Raw genomic sequence first — 19,620 nt, 5'->3', positions numbered from 1 at the left:
TAATATTTAAAAAAAATATTTATATATAAAAATAAATATTTTATATAAATCAATAGACTTTTTATTTTTTACTTTATATTTTATTTTTATTTCTATAAATATAAATAGTTTTAATTTCTTATTTTTTCTTTTAATTTTTACCAATTAAAAATAAAAATTAAAAATATCAATTAATTCAAATACATAAAAATTTATGGTGCATTAGTTAAATATAGAATAAAAAGTGAAGTTTGGCTCTCTATCAATTTGACTATCTACTTTATATTTAAAAAATAAAGAGTACATTAGAGTGTCATTTTATGATATGACTTTAAAATAACGAAAAAAATATATCTTATAGTTTGGTGCTTTTACACTCAGGAAAACTATAGTTTTTTTATGATAAAAAAATACCCTGTGATATAAGTTATTTTTATGTTTTTACTACTTTATAACTAATATCTTTAGATTATTATGATTTAATATTAGTATAATACTCATTTTTAATAAATGTAAAATTTAGTCTTTAGTCTAATCAAAATCACTTATTAAGTGATTTAGCATATAACTAACTATATTGAATACATTCATTATAAATAAAATAAAATAATTTTTAAAATAAAATTATAATATTTTTAGAAATATGATTGATAACTGACCTAAATATAAGCAGAGCATGAAGAATACGTCAAACATGAGAGAATAGGCCGACCATGAAAGAATTGGCCAACCAGACAATAGTAGGCCTAGCTGAAACAGTAAGCTAACCATTAAGAATATGCCGAACATGACAGAATAGACCGACTATGAAAGAATAGGTCGAGCATAAAATAGTATACCGGCCATAAAGAAAATGCCGAGCATGAGAGAATAAGCCGAATAGATAAGAGTAGGCCGAGCATTGCATGTCGAGTTATCATAATCAAGAAATATGTGGTTAACTAAATCCAAATTCAAATACAACAAGAAATCTGGAAGACCAAGTCTTAGTCGGACTTTAATTAGAAACCCGATCCGACTTAGGATTATGTTGTATAACCAAGAAGACTAATCCTAATAGAATTAGGCAACTTCATATTCACAAAGTCCTACTCTTTGTAGGACTAGGAGACCTCCAGTCTCTGTATAAATGACTATGACACAACATGTTAGATATATTCATTATTCTATAATTATTATATACTTTACAACTTTAAACCATTACTGACTTAGCCATCGGAGTGAGTGGCCGGACAACCCATCTGGCGTTATTGTTTCAGATACACCAGAGCTTGGGTCAAATTTAAAAACCTTATTGATAACTTACCTTTCTCGACCAAATTATTAATCATGACAGTTGATTTAATTTGAAGACCTTGTTGATAGCTTACTTTTTTTTATCAAATAAATATTAAATTATAAAATTTATAAATATTAATTTATAAATAGTAAAAATATAATAAAATTAAATTATAAAATATTTTTTATTAAAAAAAAAAAATCTTCTAACTGTAAAAGTGTCTATCGATGATATCTGTTTTTATAGTTTTAAGAGGCATTGAAAATTCTTTTTAAAGTGTATATATTCATAGTCTATGAGAGAGAAAACAACGAGTTTTCAAAATTCAATTGTGAGTTGATGGAACTTAAATCTACTTTAAAATAATTTACTTTTGCTCTCTCTAGAAATTTAAGTATATCCCTCGGCCATTCCTAATTGTCTGGGTGATGAAAACTTGTGGATCCTTTTTTCTTATACTTCTCTTTGGAAACCTATGGTTTGGATCATTCCTCTCTTCCCGTTAAAGAACGATCTTTTAGCCATATCACAAATTCAAAATTGCTTGGAATTTATATTATTACAATTATTTATTTCACTTTTACTTTTTTTTTTTTTTTTTGAAAATGAAGTTTGCAAATATAACGAATACACGATAAAAGATATGACATCGTTCACATATCACAAGTGTAAACATTTTATTTCTTCCAGTAGTTCAACAAATTAAGAAAAGGTCATTAATTTTTATTTTTATTTTTGGTTTTTTGCATATAGTAGACCAAGTCCGAGTTTGAAAATTAATCATAGTTATGAGGCAGCATCTTGTGCCTCGCGATTGATATCATCAAGAATCACAATCAGAGCAACTATGAAAGCATAATCGATGTTGGGATACACTGTCACCGTGAAATTTGTCTTCCCCAGCAATATACTCTGAGCCGAGTGCTTTTTATGCATCTGCAATGTCACAATATGGATCAAAATATTTTCATTTAGAACAAAATGAAATATTTCATAACACAATATGAACAAACTAGTTTAATTAAATATCAATCGCACCTGTGCAACGATTGTCGTAGAGTCTTCATCTCCGGCGTAAACGACACAAGATCGTTCGAAAAAGCTGCCTTTCACCTTGAAATCACAAACCTTTTCATCCGTATTGTTATTTGCTAAGAACACATCTAATTTTGTCTTGAGATAGAATATTGAATGTGTTTTGGCAGTGAAAATTACATCTTTAGGGTCTGTGCTTTCTCCCCTGAAAACCTGCCATCTGCTATGTGCTGTCATTGCCTGCATATAACACAAACATATTTATAGTTAAAAGTTGAGTGCATATATACTGTAGGAAGTCAAAATTATTATCAGCTTTGACTTAATGGTACTGCAGTCATCGCGGAGCTATAAAGTTAGGAATCCGAATCCCAGCAACGGCCAATTAGTAGAAGAAATGAGTTCATACAAACCTTGCGTCGTAAAGTGACGATGGTGTTTCCGGCAGGATCGAGAATGAGCTTCTTTTCATGGAGAAAAGTTAGGAGGATTTCTTTCACCTTAAAGATGATGTTACCATTGATATCCTGAACATCAAAGTTGCCATCTGCTAGAGTCCACACTTTTCTCACAATTGCAAGATCAACTGGGTAAGGGTAGCAGTACTGAGGGCTGATGATTGCAACTGGGTTAGCTAAGGGTGCTGCTGATGTGCCACTTGCTTCTGTTGCCATGATAGAGAGAACTCAATACAGAAAATGCAAACTATTAAAATCTACTCTTTTTATTTTCAGTTCTTGATTTTCTCTTTTAGTGTTTTCTAGACATCATAGAATTCTTATATATATACTACTGTGGCTTTACACAGAGGTCAAGTCAACAAAGACTACGTAATAGAGATGCAACTCCTAATAATCTGACTCCTCTAAATATCAAGAAAGTGTGTCTGGTTGCACCATTAATTCCAAGAAAGTGTGGAGTAGAATTGGTCAAGGAAAGAAGGACAAAACGAGAAAGAGAAGAAAAAGTTGCTGTGCCCAATTGCAGATTTCATTATCACAGCATTAGTGTATATAATAAATTCCCTTTCCCGTCGACATATTGATATTTATCACAATGGATAATCGCCAAAGAAGCTGTATGCAGTGATTACAACTATTACTTGTGTAATAAACAACATTGCTTGGCAACATTACTTGACACTTGCATCTCTTTTTTTTTCTTTAGTTTATAAATTATTCCCTCCGTACAGAAAACTATTAATCAAACAGTCAGATTAATATGTAAATTACTAAAACCCTTTACAATGTAACGATTAGATCGCTCTATTATTTTTGGAAAATGAAATCAAAATTTGCAATTATTATTATAGGAAAATTATTAATTTAAGTTACCAAATTGATAGACAAATAACCTCTACATATTATTAGAAATTTATTATTTGCCCCTATATATTATCATATTATGTATTTTAATATTAAATTTAAATACTTTTTTTATTTTGCTTCCGATACACTAAATGCTACTTGCATTAATTAATTTTGTCTATTCTTAAGGTTAGTTAAATTCCAAAAAGGAAGTCAAAGGATATTACAATAAACTACACACCTAGACTACCTTCATATTTTATTAATTTATAATTCCGACTAGTTGGCTCTTAAAGTTAAAAATTAGAGATATGTTCTTTTCTTTTCTTTTTTATTTATTTATTTAACTTTCATCTTCGCAACACTTTACACATATAAAAAAGGAAAAATGATTTTGACCAAACAGTGGGTAGCCACACGATCAAGGCTTCAAAGTAAACTCAGTGGTTGTGAATTTGTATTACAAAATGAGAAAGGTTTGGAAGATTGTAATTATATTTTCATGAACGAGAGTTTCAGGATTATCTAGCGAAAAATAGGTATACTGATTGCATCAAGTTAATACTCTGAATAGATAGAAATTATCTTTAAGAACAGTGACTATAATTTGTGGCTGAGTTTAACATTCGCAAACCCTATTGAATAAATCAACACCTGTTGATTAAGTTTATCTTATTGTTTTAGAATAATTCTTGATAAAGGCTGTAACTTTTTGGCCTATTTTATTTCCTATAAATTAGCTATGAATAAGTCATAGATGCAGTGGGTTGTTGGCTATTTATTTTCCCTTTTTATTCTATAAATCTGGTGAAAGTGAAAAATATATGTGTCTATATAAGGCAATATTTAGTATTAAATAAAATCATCTTTCACAGGTATCTCTTTCTCTTTTGTCATTTGTTTAATTATTAAGCACTTGAAGTTTATTAACAATAAGCTTTATATAACTCTGTTCAACAATCTGGTATTAGAGCTTGATTGTGAGCACAAGATGGGTGACCTTCAAGTAGTTGGTGGAATCAAGAAGCTTAATAACCAGAATTACAATTCATGGTCTACTTGTATGATGTCCTACATGCAAGGCCAAGATCTATGGGAGGTTATATCTGGAAACGAAGTAAAACAACCAGATGTTGAAGATGTGAATGGGATATTGCGGAAGTGGAAGATCAAAGCGGGCAAAACAATGTTCATTTTGAAGACGACAATTGAAGAGGATGTACTGGAGCATATTCGAGATACAAAAACTCCCAAAGAAGCTTGGGATGTGTTTGCCAAGCTGTTCTCTAAGAAGAACGATACGAAACTCCAACTCTTAGAGAGTGAGTTACTGTCGATGGCACAACGAGACATGACGATTGCACAATACTTCCATAAAGTGAAGTCGTTATGTTGAGAGATTTCTGAGTTGGATCCAGAGGCTCCTATTGGCGTTACCAAGATAAAGATGATCATCATCCATGGTTTGAAGCCAAAATTTAGGAGTTATGTTGCTGCCATTCAAGGATGGCAAAATCATCCGTCGCTCGTAGAATTCAAAAATTTGCTAGCTGGCCAGGAAGCTTTAGCTAAGCAAATGGGAGGAGTCTTATTGAAAAGTGAAGAAGAGGCACTTTATGCCAACAAAGGCAGGTGGAATTCTAAGCAACATGTCACAGGTGGTTCCAAAAAGTATGATGACAAGGCAAAAAGTCATCAAGGTAAATCGAGTGTCCATGAAGAAGGAGGTCCTAAGAAATTTGGCAATGGAAGAAAGTTTGAAGGGAAGTGCTACAACTGCCAAAAGAAGGGTCATATGGTGAAAGATTGCTAGTGTAAGAAGAAGGGTGTGGAGAGCAATGTTGCAACTTCCAAAGGTGAAGACGAGTGGGATGCTGAGGCATTTTTTGCTGCAGATGAAGAAGAGACAGCATGTACAACAACATTTAATCAAATTGATTATGAGAATGATTGGATTGTTGACTCAGGTTGCTCAAACCATATGACCGGTGATAAAGAGAAGTTGCAGAACATGTCAGAATACAAGGGAAGCCGGGTAGTGGTGACGGCGAACAGCTCAAAATTGCTAATCGCTCACATTGGTAATACAGTAGTCCCTCCCCACTGTAATGATACAGAGCTGCTGCTCCAAAATGTTTATCATGTCCCAGGTATGAAGAAAAATCTTCTCTCAGTAGCACAATTAACATCTTCTGGTTATTATGTTTTGTTTAGTCCACAAGATGTAAAAGTATATCAAGATCATGTTAAGATCATAGAAGAGCCAATCATGAAGGGGCAAAAGTCGGAATCAGTCTATGTGATGTCTGCAGAAACAACATACGTAGACAAAGCGAGAAGGAACGAGACGAGAGATCTATGGCATATGCGACTAAGTCACATTAGCTATTCCAAAATAGATGTGATGATGAGGAAGTCAATGCTAAAGGGACTCCCACAACTTGAAGTGAGGTCAGACACTGTATGTGCAGGCTGTCAATATGGAAAAGCACACCAATTGCCGTATGAAGAGTCAAAGTTTAAAGCCAATGAACCATTACAGTTGATTCACTCTGATGTGTTTAGACCAGTTAAACAAGCTTCCATTGGTGGGATGAGGTACATGGTAACTTTCATTGACACTTTCTCGAGGTATGTGTGGGTTTACTTTATGAAGGAAAAATCTGAAACTCTCTCAAAATTCAAAGAGTTCAAGAAAGTGGCAGAAGCAGAAGTTGGTAGAAGTATTTGCTGTCTACGTACAGACAATGGAGGGGAGTACACCTCAGGTGAGTTCTCAGAGTTTCTTTTGAAGTGCAGAATACGCCATCAATTTACATGTGCCAGCACTCCGCAGCAAAATGGCATAGCCAAAAGGAAGAACAGGCACTTGGCAGAAATTTACCGAAGCATGCTTCATGTAAAGAATGTTTCGGGCATATTTTGGGCAGAAGCAATGACAACCGCAGCATTTGTGATCAACAGACTCCCTCAACAAAGGTTATGTTTTCTCTCACCTTTTGAAAAAATATGGAACATAAAGCCTACTGTTGGTCATTTTCGAGTCTTTGGATGTATATGCTATGTATTTATACCTGATCACTTACGTAGAAAGATAGAAAAAAAGGTTGTTAGATGTGTCTTTGTAGGATATGATAGTTAAAGGAAAGGGTGGCGTTGTTGCGATCCAGCAACTGAAAAATGCTACACATCTCGAAATATAGTGTTTGATGAAGCCTCTTCATGGTGGTCCTCAAACAAAGAGGTATCTTTAGATTCAAATGTCTTTATTGATCTGTTGCAAACTTCTCAAGTTCAATTGAGATCAGATGAAACTAAAGATGTAAATCAAGATGGTGAGATAAATGAAAGAGTAGCCCAAAGTCCTTGGCAAACTGGTGTCCATCAATAACTAAGCGAAGAAGGGGACATTAATGAAGTAGAAACACAGATTACGCCTAGAAGATCAACAAGGATCAGAAAGCCGAATCCTAGATATGCAAATGCCGCCATAGTAGAAGAAGCAGATGCAACGGAACCAGAGACATTTGAGGAAGCATGTCAGAATCATGAATGGAATAAAGCTATGGAAGAGGAAATTTTTGTGTTAGAGAAAAATTAGACTTGGGAGCTTGTACCAAAGCCAAGAGATGTGAAGCCTATCTCCTGCAAATGGGTGTACAAGATAAAGCATCGCACTGATGGGTCAATAGAGAGACATAAGGCTCGTTTGGTAGCTCGAGGGTTCTTTCAACAATATAGACTAGACTATGATGAAACATTTAGTCCAGTTGCAAAGCTTACTATTGTACGAGTCCTACTAGCACTCGCAGCTAGTAAAAGTTGGAACTTGTGGCAGCTCGATGTGAAGAATGTATTTTTACATGGGGTGTTAGACCGGGATATCTACATGAATCAGCCAATAGGTTTTCAGATTAAAGATCATCCTGAGCATGTGTGTAAACTTCGGAAGGTACTCTATGGGCTAAACAAGCACCGAGGGCATGGTATGGTAAATTGCTGAATTTTTGACTTATAGTGGTTATTTAGTGACATCTGCAGATTCTAGCTTGTTCGTCAAAGCTGAAGGAGTGAAGCTAGCTATTGTGCTAGTGTATGTAGATGATTGAATTGTCATAGGAGATTATGAAGAAGTGATTCTCCAAACTAAAAAGAATTTTTCAGTTCGGTTTCAAATGAAAGAACTTGGATAGCTCAAGCATTTCCTTGGTCTGGAGATTGATCATACGCATGAAGAAATATATCTCAAGCAACAAAAATATTCCAAAGATTTATTGAAAAAGTTTGGAATGCTTAAATGTAAGCCAATCACGACACCGATGGAGCCAAATGTAAAATTATGTGCTCATGAAGGGAAAGATTTGGAAGATGCTACGATGTACCGGCGGTTGGTAGGTAGCCTTATCTATTTAACTTTGACTAGATTGGATATTTCTTTTGCAGTTGGTATGATAAGTCGCTACAAGCAAAATCCAAAGAAACCCCATTTGGAAGCAGCTCGGCGAATCTTGAGATACGTAAAGAGTACACTTGGCTATGGTATTATGTATAAGAAAGGCGGAGATTGCAAGTTAGTTGGCTACTGCGATGCCAATTATGCAGGTGACCATGATACACGACATTCAACTACTGGATATGTTTTCATGCTTGGGTATGGAGCAATTTCTTGGTGTAGCAAAAGACAACCGACAATGTCTTTATCAACAACAGAAGCAGAATATCGAGCAGCGGCGATGGCAGCTCAAGAAAGCACTTGGCTTGTGTTATTATTGAAGGACTTGCATCAATCAATAGCGTATGACATTCATTTGTATTGCGACAACCTGTCAGCCATAAGATTAGCAGAAAACTCAGTTTTTAACGTAAGAACTAAACATGTGGAGGTGCACTATCATTTTATTAGAGAGAAGGTCTTGCAAGAAGAAATTCAGTTGGAGCATGTTGGAACAGAAAGACAAGCTGCAGATTTGTTTACAAAAGGCTTGGGCAGCAATAAATTTGAAAATTTCTGCAATCAACTTGGCATGGTGAAAAGACCAGAATCTGATGTTGAGGGGGAGTATTGAATAAATCAACACCAGCTCGTGGGTCCCCTGTTGATTAAGTTTATTTTATTGTTTTAGAATAATTCTTGATAAGGGTCTGTAACTTTTTGGCATATTCTATTTCCTATGAATTAGCTATGAATAAGTCATAGATGTAGTGGGTTGTTAACTATTTATTTTCCTTTTTATTCTGTAAATCTGATGAAAGTGAAAAATATACGTATCTATATAAGGTAATATTTAGTATCAAATAAAATCATCTTTCACAGGCATCTCTTTCTCTTTTGTCATTTGTTTAATTGTTAAGCACTTGAAGTTTATTAACAACAGAATCCCTATCCCTTATTATTCATTTAAGATTGCATAATAAGCTTTTGTCCATTACCGGATAAAAGCTTTCCTGATACACATACATAAAAGGACCAAAGGAAGCTTTCACAAACCAGATATATATGGTGCCTTAATATATATCATGACAAGATCATTAATTATAACAAGGACCAAAGGAAGCTTTCACAAACCAGATATATATGGTGCCTTAATATATATCATGACAAGATCATTAATTATAACAAACTCACAGACATACACTTATGTAATTGCCTTCCAGCAATGCCTGTTACTTGAGAAAGCTGTAAAGCGCATGAAATGAAATGCACTTCTTTTATTGAAGAACACTTAGTTTAATCAATCATCCCCGCGGCGATCCTCGTTGATCTCATCAAGCACCACCACTAGAGCCGCTATAAACGCATAATCCACATTAGGATATACAGTCACTTCAAAATTGTCCGTCTCCAGAATAGCTGTAGTAAGATTGTGTCCCCTGTGCATCTGCAAAACCAAGTCACTTCTCTTTTAGATTTAAAACAAAAAATGGATGTAAGAAAGACTAAGATCATTGATCTGTAAGTAATTACTTTTGCAACGATGATATTGGACTCTCCGAGAAATATAGTGCAAGATCTCTCCCTCCAGGTTCCTTTGATCTTGAAATCAGGAACTTCCGATGTATTACTTGCTAAGAATACATTTAATTGAGTCTTGAATTGGATGATTGATGATTTCTTCACACTGAATAGCAAATCTTTTGCTTCCGTGCTCTCTCCTCTAAATGCTTCCCATCTTCTATGTGCAGTCATTATCTGATAGATTACAAGAGATTAAACATCACCATCAAACTATTTAAGCTTGTGAAATATATATATACGCGCGCTTACAAGCTTGCTCAGCTTGGCAGCTGCTGCATATCTTAAACCTGAATAGATACTCAAATTGTACTCTTCCTCCTTAATAGAAAAATATCAGAAAGAAAATGCTCAGACTTAGAGACAAATAAACCTTCTGCCGGAGAGTGACAAGGGTGTTTTCCGCAGCGTCTTTCAGATAACGGCGGTCATGGATGCTCAGTAGTTTACTTTTGAGCTTGAAAATGAGGGTACCATTAACATCTGTGACTTTAAAGTCATTTTCTCCAAGGCTAAAGATCTTGGTGGCAACTGTGAGATCCACTGGGTACTGAGCCAAGAATTGTTGTCCTATCACCACCACTGGTTTCTCCAGTGGCTGGCAAGTAGTCATCGCAGGAATTGGGTTGCTAGGTTGAGCCATAGTCGCACGAACAAGAATACTGAAAACAAGAAAAAGGTGTAATGTTTAGATGGTCTTTTACCGGATGATCGAGAGTGGTTATATACTGTTGAGAAGCACTATTGTCTGTTACCCCTGTTATATTCCTGTTCTGTCCTGAGTCTCACTCACTTTTTTATTTATAATAATTTTAGGTATATTTCATTGATTTGTTAGATTGTTTCATTTTTGCTTTATTGGTTTAATATCTATTTTGGTTCTATTAATGAATGTAGTTGATGGTCGGTGGTGTGTTAATTAATACTTAATAATTTAATTTATCTAATAAAATCTTACAAGTAATCAATGGAGGTGTGTTAGATGATTATTGACTTTGATTCTTGTAGTCTCTTTTTGACATTTAATCTATTCTTATAGAAATGAGTTTATGATTTTAGTACTCTTAAGGAAGAAAATAATAAAGCAGATAAAAAAATTTGTAGGAAAAGGAAAAAAAATATTTTAAGATATGACAATTTTACATTTAAAAAATTATAATTTTTTATAAGACGAAAAAATATCTTATAATTTAATTTTTTATATATATACTACTTATTTACATATTTTTATAATTAAATATCAATATAATATTTATTTTTAATAATAAGATTACTTATTATTAATTTAGTATATAACTAACTATATTAAATATATATTAAATAAAATTAATTTATTAAAAATAAAATAATAATTTTTAGAATAAAATATATTAAATTGTGAAAATTTAAAAATATTAATTTATAGTATTAAGAACATAAAAAAAAATTAAATTAAAAGTATTCTTTTGTCATAAAAATATTATAGTTCACTAAATAAATAAATAAAGAAAAGGTATGATTTTGTACTTCTCCAAAATGTATATGAACGCTCCACCGTGAGACGCTGATAATACGGACGAAATGGATGTGGGCATGAATAGATTAGTGGGAATCTTAATCTTGAAAGAATGTACTGAAGTTTTTAGGGACAAGAAATTTCAAATCACTCATTGCTCAATCGCCTAAATATTTTTCTGGTCCGACACCCATTATGGGTGATGACGATGCCAGGATGACGATTGTTAACGCTAAAATTGAAGAATTATAGGTTTCGCATTTATACTTTTAAAGTATTTTTGATAAATTGTAAATTGATATTTTGTTTAAATGATTGATTAAGAGAATATTAAATAATTATTTTGAATCATAAAATTATTTATTTATTAATTCTTTCTATTTTTATTATTTTTAATTCAAAATTATTATAAATATATATTAGTTCTTCCTAAATTTAAAAGGGCCAATAAATGATATTTACTGAACTTTTAATCTTTAGATTTTTATTGTTTAATACATTACACATTATTTTCTGAAAAGAATTGATCGGCAAAAGAGATTAATAATTATCTTTAATTAATAAAGAATGCATCTATTATTATTATTATTTTAATTTATTATTTCTTAATATTTTAGAAAATATTTGTTAGATGTGTATAAGAATATTTATTATTATAATATTTCTTCTCATTCTTCTTTAATTTACAAGTTATGAAAATAAAATCAAAAATATAATTATTTTTTATCTATTATATAATTTTATACTAAAATACTTTGTAGTCATGACTTTAATAATTTTAGTTTTGGCCTTAACATCACTTTTATTTTTACAGTTTTATATATATTACAAAAACCTAACAGTTTACCTATAGAAAAAACTGTCGATAAATTCTGCTTATCGATGGTTTAGAAACAGAATAAAATTGTCGGTAATGTTATTATAAGTAAAATGTTACTAATGAAAATCTTGATCATAGTAATTGGTCAAATTGATTATTGGTAAGTTATCTTCTTCTTCTTTTTTTTTTTCATAGATTTGAGACAATTTACCCAGATCTATCTGTAAACTATCATAATATATCGACGGTTGTTATTGATAGTAAACTATCATTGAATTGTTATTTTTTTTAAATTATCTATAATCTATCAATACATGTTTGCTATTTTAAGAAAACAATTCCGTCAATAAATAGCTGAATTTATAAAATAATAATTTTATTTGAATATTTTATACATTTGAATTATTTTATTAAATAATAATTATCAATTAATGCTAAATAATTATATAATAAAAATTAAATAAATATAGAAAATATATATATTACAACGATATAAAAAATAATGCATGTTAAAAATTAAAATATAATTAAAATATCAAAAATAAATTAATGAATTGGTGACTCATCCTAACCTAGAAAATGAGTTGTTTATTACTTTTGCTTTTTATATGCTTTTTGAAGCGCAAATTGCTATATGTTATTCCCGTTATTTCCCCTTAAAGCTACGAAGTTGAAGAAAAGTTAGTGGCTTTCTTGCAGCATTCATTCTTTGATGTCTTAGTTTGGAATCTATTGAAAACTATCTCCAAATTCCAATAGGACCAATTCGAGTTGAAGATGTCTTAGTTTGGAATCGAGAGGAGGTAATAATTCTAATGCTCATCTACTCACAAAATTTTGATTTATTTTATTATAATCGCCTAAGTTTAATTTAGGGTTACTATCTGATATTTGAATCACTTAACCTCATACATAGTATTATTTTAATTACCAATTTTTTTATTAATTTTAGCAAAAATAACCAAAATATGCTACTTAAATTAAAATTATATTGTTGTAATTAAATAAATTAAAAATAGCCAAAATACATATTTACATATTTGAGCTTTATTAATTTGGTCATTTTAATATTTTAGCTTTCAATATAATCTAATAGACACTTCAACTTACTTTTTATCATATTTAAACACTTTTTAATATATATTTTTCAATACGTTCACATATACTGTTATAAGTATTTGAATATTATCAAAAATTAAAATTTAAATCTCTTTTAGGTTAAATAAAAAATAAAAATGTTTAAAAAGTTTATAAAAATAGAATTTAAGTACTTATTAGATTAAATGGAAAGTTAAGATAGAGTGATTAAATAATTAAAAATAGAATCTAGTCTGTTAGTTATAGGCTACCTTTTCCTGGTTCTTTCACTACATGGTGTGTTTCCTTTGATTGCCTTTTTCAAACAAGAATGTGGTAGAAGTTGATGCTTGCATTCTTTAAAGCAATCAGGCTTGCAATTTCCATGAACATCATTTCTGTTAGATTTGCAACAGACTCTGATCTTCTGCAGTATGCCATTGAGGAAGATTCTCACGAGTTTTGCTGAGATTCAAGTGAAGATTAAGCTAGCTCTCCAAGAGTTGTCTAACTGGACTGTTGTTAGAGAATCCTACAGACTGGATTGCTAGTAGAGACTCTTTGTTTAACCTTATTCCTTGTATTTGAGTTGTAAATTTCCTCTTGCTCTTTTGGATCTTTGTAAATTGATGCCCATTTGATTTGGGCCTTGGCTAATGAACTTAATTCTTTGGTTGGAAAAAAGAAAAGATAAATGCATGAAACTAAAGAACAATCATAGAACATAATTTCATGTTATATTAGTATACTTTGACAAGTCGTGATGGATAGTGACACATTTAGGACTAAACCGGAAACTGTATATTCATGATTTAGAAATCTTCTTGATATTGCAATGAAACAAGTTAAGGGTCCTAAGTGTAGTACTTGAAAAATTATTTTAATGTTTAAATTAGTACGCGAGTGAAGATTTAGATAAAGTGTATACAAGATTATAATTACGCTACTTTATAAATGAGGTATAATGGAATATTTATATCATTGTCTTGTAGGTACAGTCAAGCATGAAGAGTGGTCTCTAAAATTGATGTAATGGAGTACAACGTTCTACATTTTCAGTTGTTGTGGGTGCATATTTGTTGACTAATAAAAGCGGTATGTTCAGTGATAAATTTCTGTATTGTTTGATGATCGTGAAGAGTAACAGGCGAGCTAGTCGCAACTAGATTAGGAAATCCCAATTTAGCTAGATATGTACGAGAGGAAGTGTTTTATATGTAGGGTTTGAATATATCCATCAATTTAACATTAAAATACAAATAAAAAAAGCATTTTTGCTGAAGTTATATTCATGACCAGTATAATCCTAAAAATTAAAGGCTCGAAGCAGAAGGCATATAGCTCCCACCTTAGAACTTGCAAATTATCACTACGAAATACATAATAAGGTAAAAGCGCCAAAATTCAACCGGCCACTGAAGAAAGCCATAAAACGGGGTATCTTGCCTCAGCCAGGTCCAGGAAGGACTCCAAACAAACCAATCTGAAAAGCTCTCAAATTATCTTAATTATTGGATCGGAGATCCTAACAAAGAGAGATAAATACTAAAAGCATACTTCGCTAACTTTGAAATTATCAGTTATAGACCGTCAAAAGATAGTAGATCAAAGCTGCATACGACAGTTTATTTACCATTGGAAAGGGTAGGGCAGTTATGAGTATTGGCCCATGGGTCATTGACCCTTTCTTGGGCTAATTGTGGATTTCGAAGAACACGAAGCAGTCTCCGAGCCCATCAAGGCAAAGAGAATGTTCGTGAGCTCATAATTCATGTAGGAGCCTCTTCTTAAATGTTTACTGCTCCAATTGTATCTCCATTTTTACACTTCGAAGTTTGATTATGGTTAGACTTAGATCTTCTTTTAAAAGAGGCAGTCTATTCTTGAGAAAACACAGAAAATGGCCACACTCCCCTTACAAATCCCAATGGCACCAAATTTTCCACCAACAGCAAGCTATGCATAGCCTTAAACAAGCATCCATATCACCGCCAAGAACCGCTGATAACAGCCCTCCTTATCTTCTCTCTTCTCTAGTCAACTCCTTTGCCATCTATAACTGTGAACCTACTCCTCAAGCTTATCATTTTCTCTTCAAAACCGTCACCAAGACCTGTCAGCTCCATCAAATTCCCTTAATTCTTGACCATCTTGAAAAAGTTGAAAAATTTGAGACTCCCCAATTCATTTTGGCGTCTTTAATTGAGTTTTATGGCAATTTCGGTGATATGCAAAATGCTATTCATTTGTTCTATAGAACACCTAATTTTAGATGTGTTCCTTCGGTGTATTTACTCAATACTTTGCTTTCAGTTCTTTGCAGAACCAATGAAGGTCTCAACTTCGTTCCTGAGGTTTTGTTGAAGAGTCAGGACATGAATATTAGAATGGAAGAATCAAGCTTCAGGTTGTTGATTAATGCACTTTGTAGCATTAACAAGGTTGGTTATGCTGTTGAGATGTTTAATTGCATGATTAATGATGGGTTTAGTGTTGATTCGAAAATATGTTCTTTATTATTGTCTTCACTCTGTTATCAGGCTGATATAAGTAGTTCTGAGGTTATGCGTTTCTTAGGAGAGTTGAGGAAGTTTGGGTTTTGTCCTGGAATTAAAGATTATAGTAAAGTTATTAACTTTTTAGTGAGAAGGGGAATGGGTATGGAGGCTTTGAATGTTTTGAATCAGATGAAATTAGATGGGATCAAACCAGATATTGTTTGTTATACTACGGTTCTGAACGGGGTTATTGCCAATGGGGTTTATTCGAAGGCAGATGAGTTGTTTGATGAATTGCTTGTATTTGGTTTGGTCCCTGATGTTTATACTTACAATGTGTATATTTATGGTTTGTGTAAGCAAAACAATGTAGAAGCAGGAATTGAAATGGTTACTTCTATGGAGGAGTTAGGATGTAAACCTAATTTGATTACGTATAATATATTATTGGAGGATTTGTGTAAGAATGGAGAGGATAGCAGAGCTAGGGACTTGGTAAGGGACATGGGTTCGAAGGGCATTGGGCTAGGCATGCAGACATATAAGGTTATGATTCATGGTTTGACAAGTGGTGGTAAAATTGTAAAAGCTTGTTCTTTGTTGGAGGAAGCATTGGATAAAGGTTTATGCCCTCGAGGTTTAAGATTTGATGAGGTAATTTATGGATTGTGCCAAACTGGATCAATCTGTAAAGCACTGGAATTACTTGAGAAAGTGGTTAACAAGAATGTTTCTCCTGGTGTGAGGGTTTGGGAAACCCTTCTTCTCAAATCCAATATTAATTTTGTAGAGGATACTTTCATTGATCTGGTGTGGGTTTGGGAAACTCATCCCCATTGCCAGAACAAGTGACAGCCTGCTGAACCGTTTTTCCCATGCATAAATGGTTGGAAAGTTGTTACATATGGCATCGGTGCTCGTTTGATCAAGTACAATGTGAATTTTATAGACTACATTGATTTGTTAAGTGGATATAAATCTTGAGAATTTATCAACTGAACTTTTGGACTTCTTGCTAAATATTAAAACTTGGCTACTGAGTGAAGTTTAATCTTCAAGAGTCAAAACTTCAAATCCACCTGAATAAGGGTGGAAGTACAGGATGCTTTAGTATAAGTGCACCGACATAATTTTAGCATCCTTATATTCTCGTTCTCGTTGCATATTCAAGTCAGTGGGACTAGTAGTGCTGTTTTCATAGTCTATCCAATCAGCTGGGGAAGAATTTCTGATGGTATACCTTTAGAAGTTTCTAGTACTTTTAACTTTACAAGTGTATTCCTTGCTGGGCACAGCATCCTTTATGTATATATTCACTTGTTAAGCATTCCTGGAACATTTTGTAGCTTCGTATTGAGCTCTGTGAGTGGTTCTCTGGTAAACACTAGCTGTATCAGGAAAACTGCATAAATGAAACTGCTAATGCGGATTATGCATCTGATCATTTGGATTGTGGAAGACACTCGTATAGAGCTGTTCATCATTGCTCTTGTGCAACTTATAAACTTATCTGCAAACACACAAGTGTACCAAATTTCAGTTTTGGTAATTGTTCCAATTCTTTTGGATGTGGAATTGTTCACTGCTGATAATTAACTAAACACAAAACTTTATCACTGCAACTCTAATAATCTCTTCATCTTCATGTCCAATACATCAGGTTATGACAGCACTTGAATATTGTCTCTGTGTTGCATCCTGTTTTCCTGGTCAATTTTTTCTGATGTAAATTCTGAATCTTATTGTCCATGCACTTGAATCGTATACTTTCATTAGTTAACCATTTTAAAGAAATAACAATTTGCATCTCTGTTTTTCTTTTCATTTGATTAATATTTAATGAAAAATGTTGCTTTTCAAATTCGGCAACAAGTTTTTTTTCTTTTCTTTTCTTTTCTTTTCTTTTCTTTCATTTTCGGTGCTTCAGATTCCATACAAACGAAGTGCCTTCATCTTTTACTATGAAGGTAAAATGTGGGAAACAAGAAGGATGTTCGTCTAAAATATTCAACTGAAAGAGTTCAAAACTGTGAAAGCTTAGCCTGGCAATAGTTGTGTTTAAGAGGCATCATAGGATTTTCTAATTCCCGAATTTTGCTGCATCTCATGATATACAGAGTGGAATATTGGAAAATGATTCCTGCACTGCACCAGCAGATTTGAGATTAAGATTGCTCAGGCTAATATGGCATCTTTTATATGTACGATGCTTTTTGCAGCAGGCCTATTTGCCTCCTGGCTCAACAATCCGCCAAATGCTTTGTGTTTACGATAGATGCTTGTGCAGTTGTCCAATACCATTAGATCGTCCGAGGAGCATGTTCTTAAGCTGAGTTTATTATGAAATCCAGAATGGTAGTTTGACATCTCAATACACAACTTGGAAGTGATTTGTTTCTGCCTCTGTTTCAGTTGACAGCCTATTTTTTTCTATTACAAGGTGAAAATTTCTAACTATGCAATGATAATATATATTTTTTTCTCTTTCAGATTGTGCTATCTTTTAATCGCTGCCACCATTCTTTCATGTTCATGATTTTATACCCTTGGTTTAATAGCATTATATCATTTTCTTGCATGATTTCATTTCTTGCAAAATGCTTTATCTTCCAAGAAGAACTAAAATCCTAGCAACTATGGGCTTTCCACACACAATAATGCACTAATTACGATTCATTTGGATCGAATTCTTGCATTTGTACTTTATAGGCTTTTCAAACAGTCATGTGAACTACAGTCTGAGCATTATGAAGGTCATTTGTAGGGCTATTTCTGAACTACAATTGTTGCTTTGATCTCGTTTACTGTCATTATTTTTAGTATTCAGAGACTCTTGCGGTCTCATCTGCTGCTTTTATTACCTCTCATTTTATTTTAGTATGGAAAAGAGAGAAAAACCTGAACCAATCCAAGATTTTTAGTTGCATAATGCACGGGATTATTTTAACAGTGCTCATTTGAGCTTGAACTTTCTATAACTAATGCATGATATATAGTTCCAATCTATTAAGGTTTGTGGGTGTAATGACAAACTAGAAAATGGTATTTTCAATTTCAACTCAATTGGGTGGAGACCAACATAATCTCAAACAAATAGTGAATTAACTATTTTCCAACTTTTTGATCAACCTCATTATTATTGAGTTGAAGATTCCCAGGAGGAGCAATCATATATATATCAATTCAAGATTTGCTTTTCTTAAAGTAAACTTAATTAATGATTAATATCAAATTACCAAACAAAACAAGAGAGGGTTTACATCAATTGCTCAAAATACGCATATACCAAACCAAGGCTCCAGCCTATTTAGGAATAATTATCCGAGTAAACTTGGTGCTGTTATTTGACTGTTGCCAGTTCGATTTGATTCATTCACCTGCTAAGTTAGAATTCTTTTGCTTTCAATTTAATTAGCATTAACATCACTAATAAAGAGGATTACCAAGTTTTTCAAACATTAGTATTTCTCCTGTCAATATACTTGATGTCCGGCAATTTCTCTTATCAAAAAATTCTTAAATAGACTAAGTTTACTATATATTTTCCGTAAACAAATCAAGACTTAACTAAAAAGAAGAAACAAAAACAGAATTCTTATAAAGTTGCTTCAAGTCACATATGAACGAAAACATGTTATACATGTGGGGAAAGGATTAGAAGTGGAGATATTGCGGATGAGTTTTCATCGTCACTCAGACGTGGATGAGGTGCAAGAGACATTAGGGTATTTATCCTCTACTGTCTCCTAGGTGGAGGTAACAAAATGCCCTATTCTTCATAGTAAACCCATTATTCCCTTTCATATTCTTCATTTCATTTTACTCACTTATTTTCATTTTAGTAGTAGTTTGGTCACCGCTACTATAGATGAGCCAATTTATTGTAATTGTGGTAAACTATATATGTCTTCGAGAAAATAACTCTAAAAAGCATTAGAAATAGAATTTATTATTTATTAAAAGATATTTCTCTATTTAGAAAATTAAATTTTATTTTTCTGAATTTTTCAAGTTTATATTATTACTTAGAAAACAAATAAAAGATATCTTTCAAGGAAAACACGCTATTTCCCTTGTTTTTAATTTGAGAATGAATCTTTTTTTCTCTTATATAAAA

General features: G+C 32.5%; 4 protein-coding genes across 4 annotated transcripts; 2 read left to right on the top strand and 2 right to left on the bottom strand.

Annotated features, from left to right (window-relative positions):
* Nucleotides 1-1,916: 1,916 nt before the first annotated feature.
* LOC8284740 (protein LURP-one-related 10) lies at nucleotides 1,917-3,063 on the bottom strand. The gene is made up of 3 exons (XM_002533778.4): nucleotides 2,707-3,063; nucleotides 2,297-2,533; nucleotides 1,917-2,194 (listed from the first exon to the last, which is right to left on the bottom strand). The coding sequence occupies exons 1-3, from the start codon at nucleotides 2,965-2,967 to the stop codon at nucleotides 2,045-2,047; spliced, it is 648 nt and encodes a 215-aa protein (XP_002533824.2). The 5' UTR covers nucleotides 2,968-3,063; the 3' UTR covers nucleotides 1,917-2,044.
* A 4,856-nt stretch (nucleotides 3,064-7,919) lies between these two features.
* Nucleotides 7,920-8,666, top strand: LOC125371374 (secreted RxLR effector protein 161-like). Its single transcript, XM_048380344.1, has one exon. It carries the CDS (start codon nucleotides 7,920-7,922, stop codon nucleotides 8,664-8,666), a length of 747 nt encoding a protein of 248 aa, XP_048236301.1.
* A 412-nt stretch (nucleotides 8,667-9,078) lies between these two features.
* Nucleotides 9,079-10,352, bottom strand: LOC8284736 (protein LURP-one-related 15). Its single transcript, XM_002533777.4, has 3 exons — nucleotides 9,987-10,352; nucleotides 9,566-9,790; nucleotides 9,079-9,479 (listed from the first exon to the last, which is right to left on the bottom strand). The coding sequence occupies exons 1-3, from the start codon at nucleotides 10,254-10,256 to the stop codon at nucleotides 9,333-9,335; spliced, it is 642 nt and encodes a 213-aa protein (XP_002533823.1). The 5' UTR covers nucleotides 10,257-10,352; the 3' UTR covers nucleotides 9,079-9,332.
* Nucleotides 10,353-14,793: 4,441 nt separating this feature from the next.
* On the top strand, nucleotides 14,794-16,988 carry LOC8284742 (pentatricopeptide repeat-containing protein At2g38420, mitochondrial). The gene has a single exon (XM_002533776.4). It carries the CDS (start codon nucleotides 14,847-14,849, stop codon nucleotides 16,353-16,355), a length of 1,509 nt encoding a protein of 502 aa, XP_002533822.3. The 5' UTR covers nucleotides 14,794-14,846; the 3' UTR covers nucleotides 16,356-16,988.
* The last annotated feature ends 2,632 nt before the right edge of the window (nucleotides 16,989-19,620 follow it).

This window comes from Ricinus communis, chromosome 10 (assembly GCF_019578655.1).
Source record: "Ricinus communis isolate WT05 ecotype wild-type chromosome 10, ASM1957865v1, whole genome shotgun sequence".
NCBI classification, from domain to species: Eukaryota; Viridiplantae; Streptophyta; class Magnoliopsida; order Malpighiales; family Euphorbiaceae; genus Ricinus; species Ricinus communis.
Note: the sequence above shows the minus strand (reverse complement) of the source record. Positions and strands in the feature narration are given on the sequence as shown.

Bases quoted from the DNA above. Each gene is read 5' to 3' on its own strand.
- LOC8284740 (XM_002533778.4), bottom strand. From the start codon at position 2,967: ATGGCAACAGAAGCAAGTGGCACATCAGCAGCACCCTTAGCTAACCCA. The intron at 2,534-2,706 runs GTTTGTATGAAC...TGTTATATGCAG, and splicing joins TCGTCACTTTACGACGCAAG to GCAATGACAGCACATAGCAG. The intron at 2,195-2,296 runs GTGCGATTGATA...GTGACATTGCAG, and splicing joins CTACGACAATCGTTGCACAG to ATGCATAAAAAGCACTCGGC.
- LOC125371374 (XM_048380344.1), top strand. From the start codon at position 7,920: ATGGAGCCAAATGTAAAATTATGTGCTCATGAAGGGAAAGATTTGGAA.
- LOC8284736 (XM_002533777.4), bottom strand. From the start codon at position 10,256: ATGGCTCAACCTAGCAACCCAATTCCTGCGATGACTACTTGCCAGCCA. The intron at 9,791-9,986 runs GTTTATTTGTCT...GTAATCTATCAG, and splicing joins TTGTCACTCTCCGGCAGAAG to ATAATGACTGCACATAGAAG. The intron at 9,480-9,565 runs GTAATTACTTAC...TTGGTTTTGCAG, and splicing joins CCAATATCATCGTTGCAAAA to ATGCACAGGGGACACAATCT.
- LOC8284742 (XM_002533776.4), top strand. From the start codon at position 14,847: ATGGTTAGACTTAGATCTTCTTTTAAAAGAGGCAGTCTATTCTTGAGA.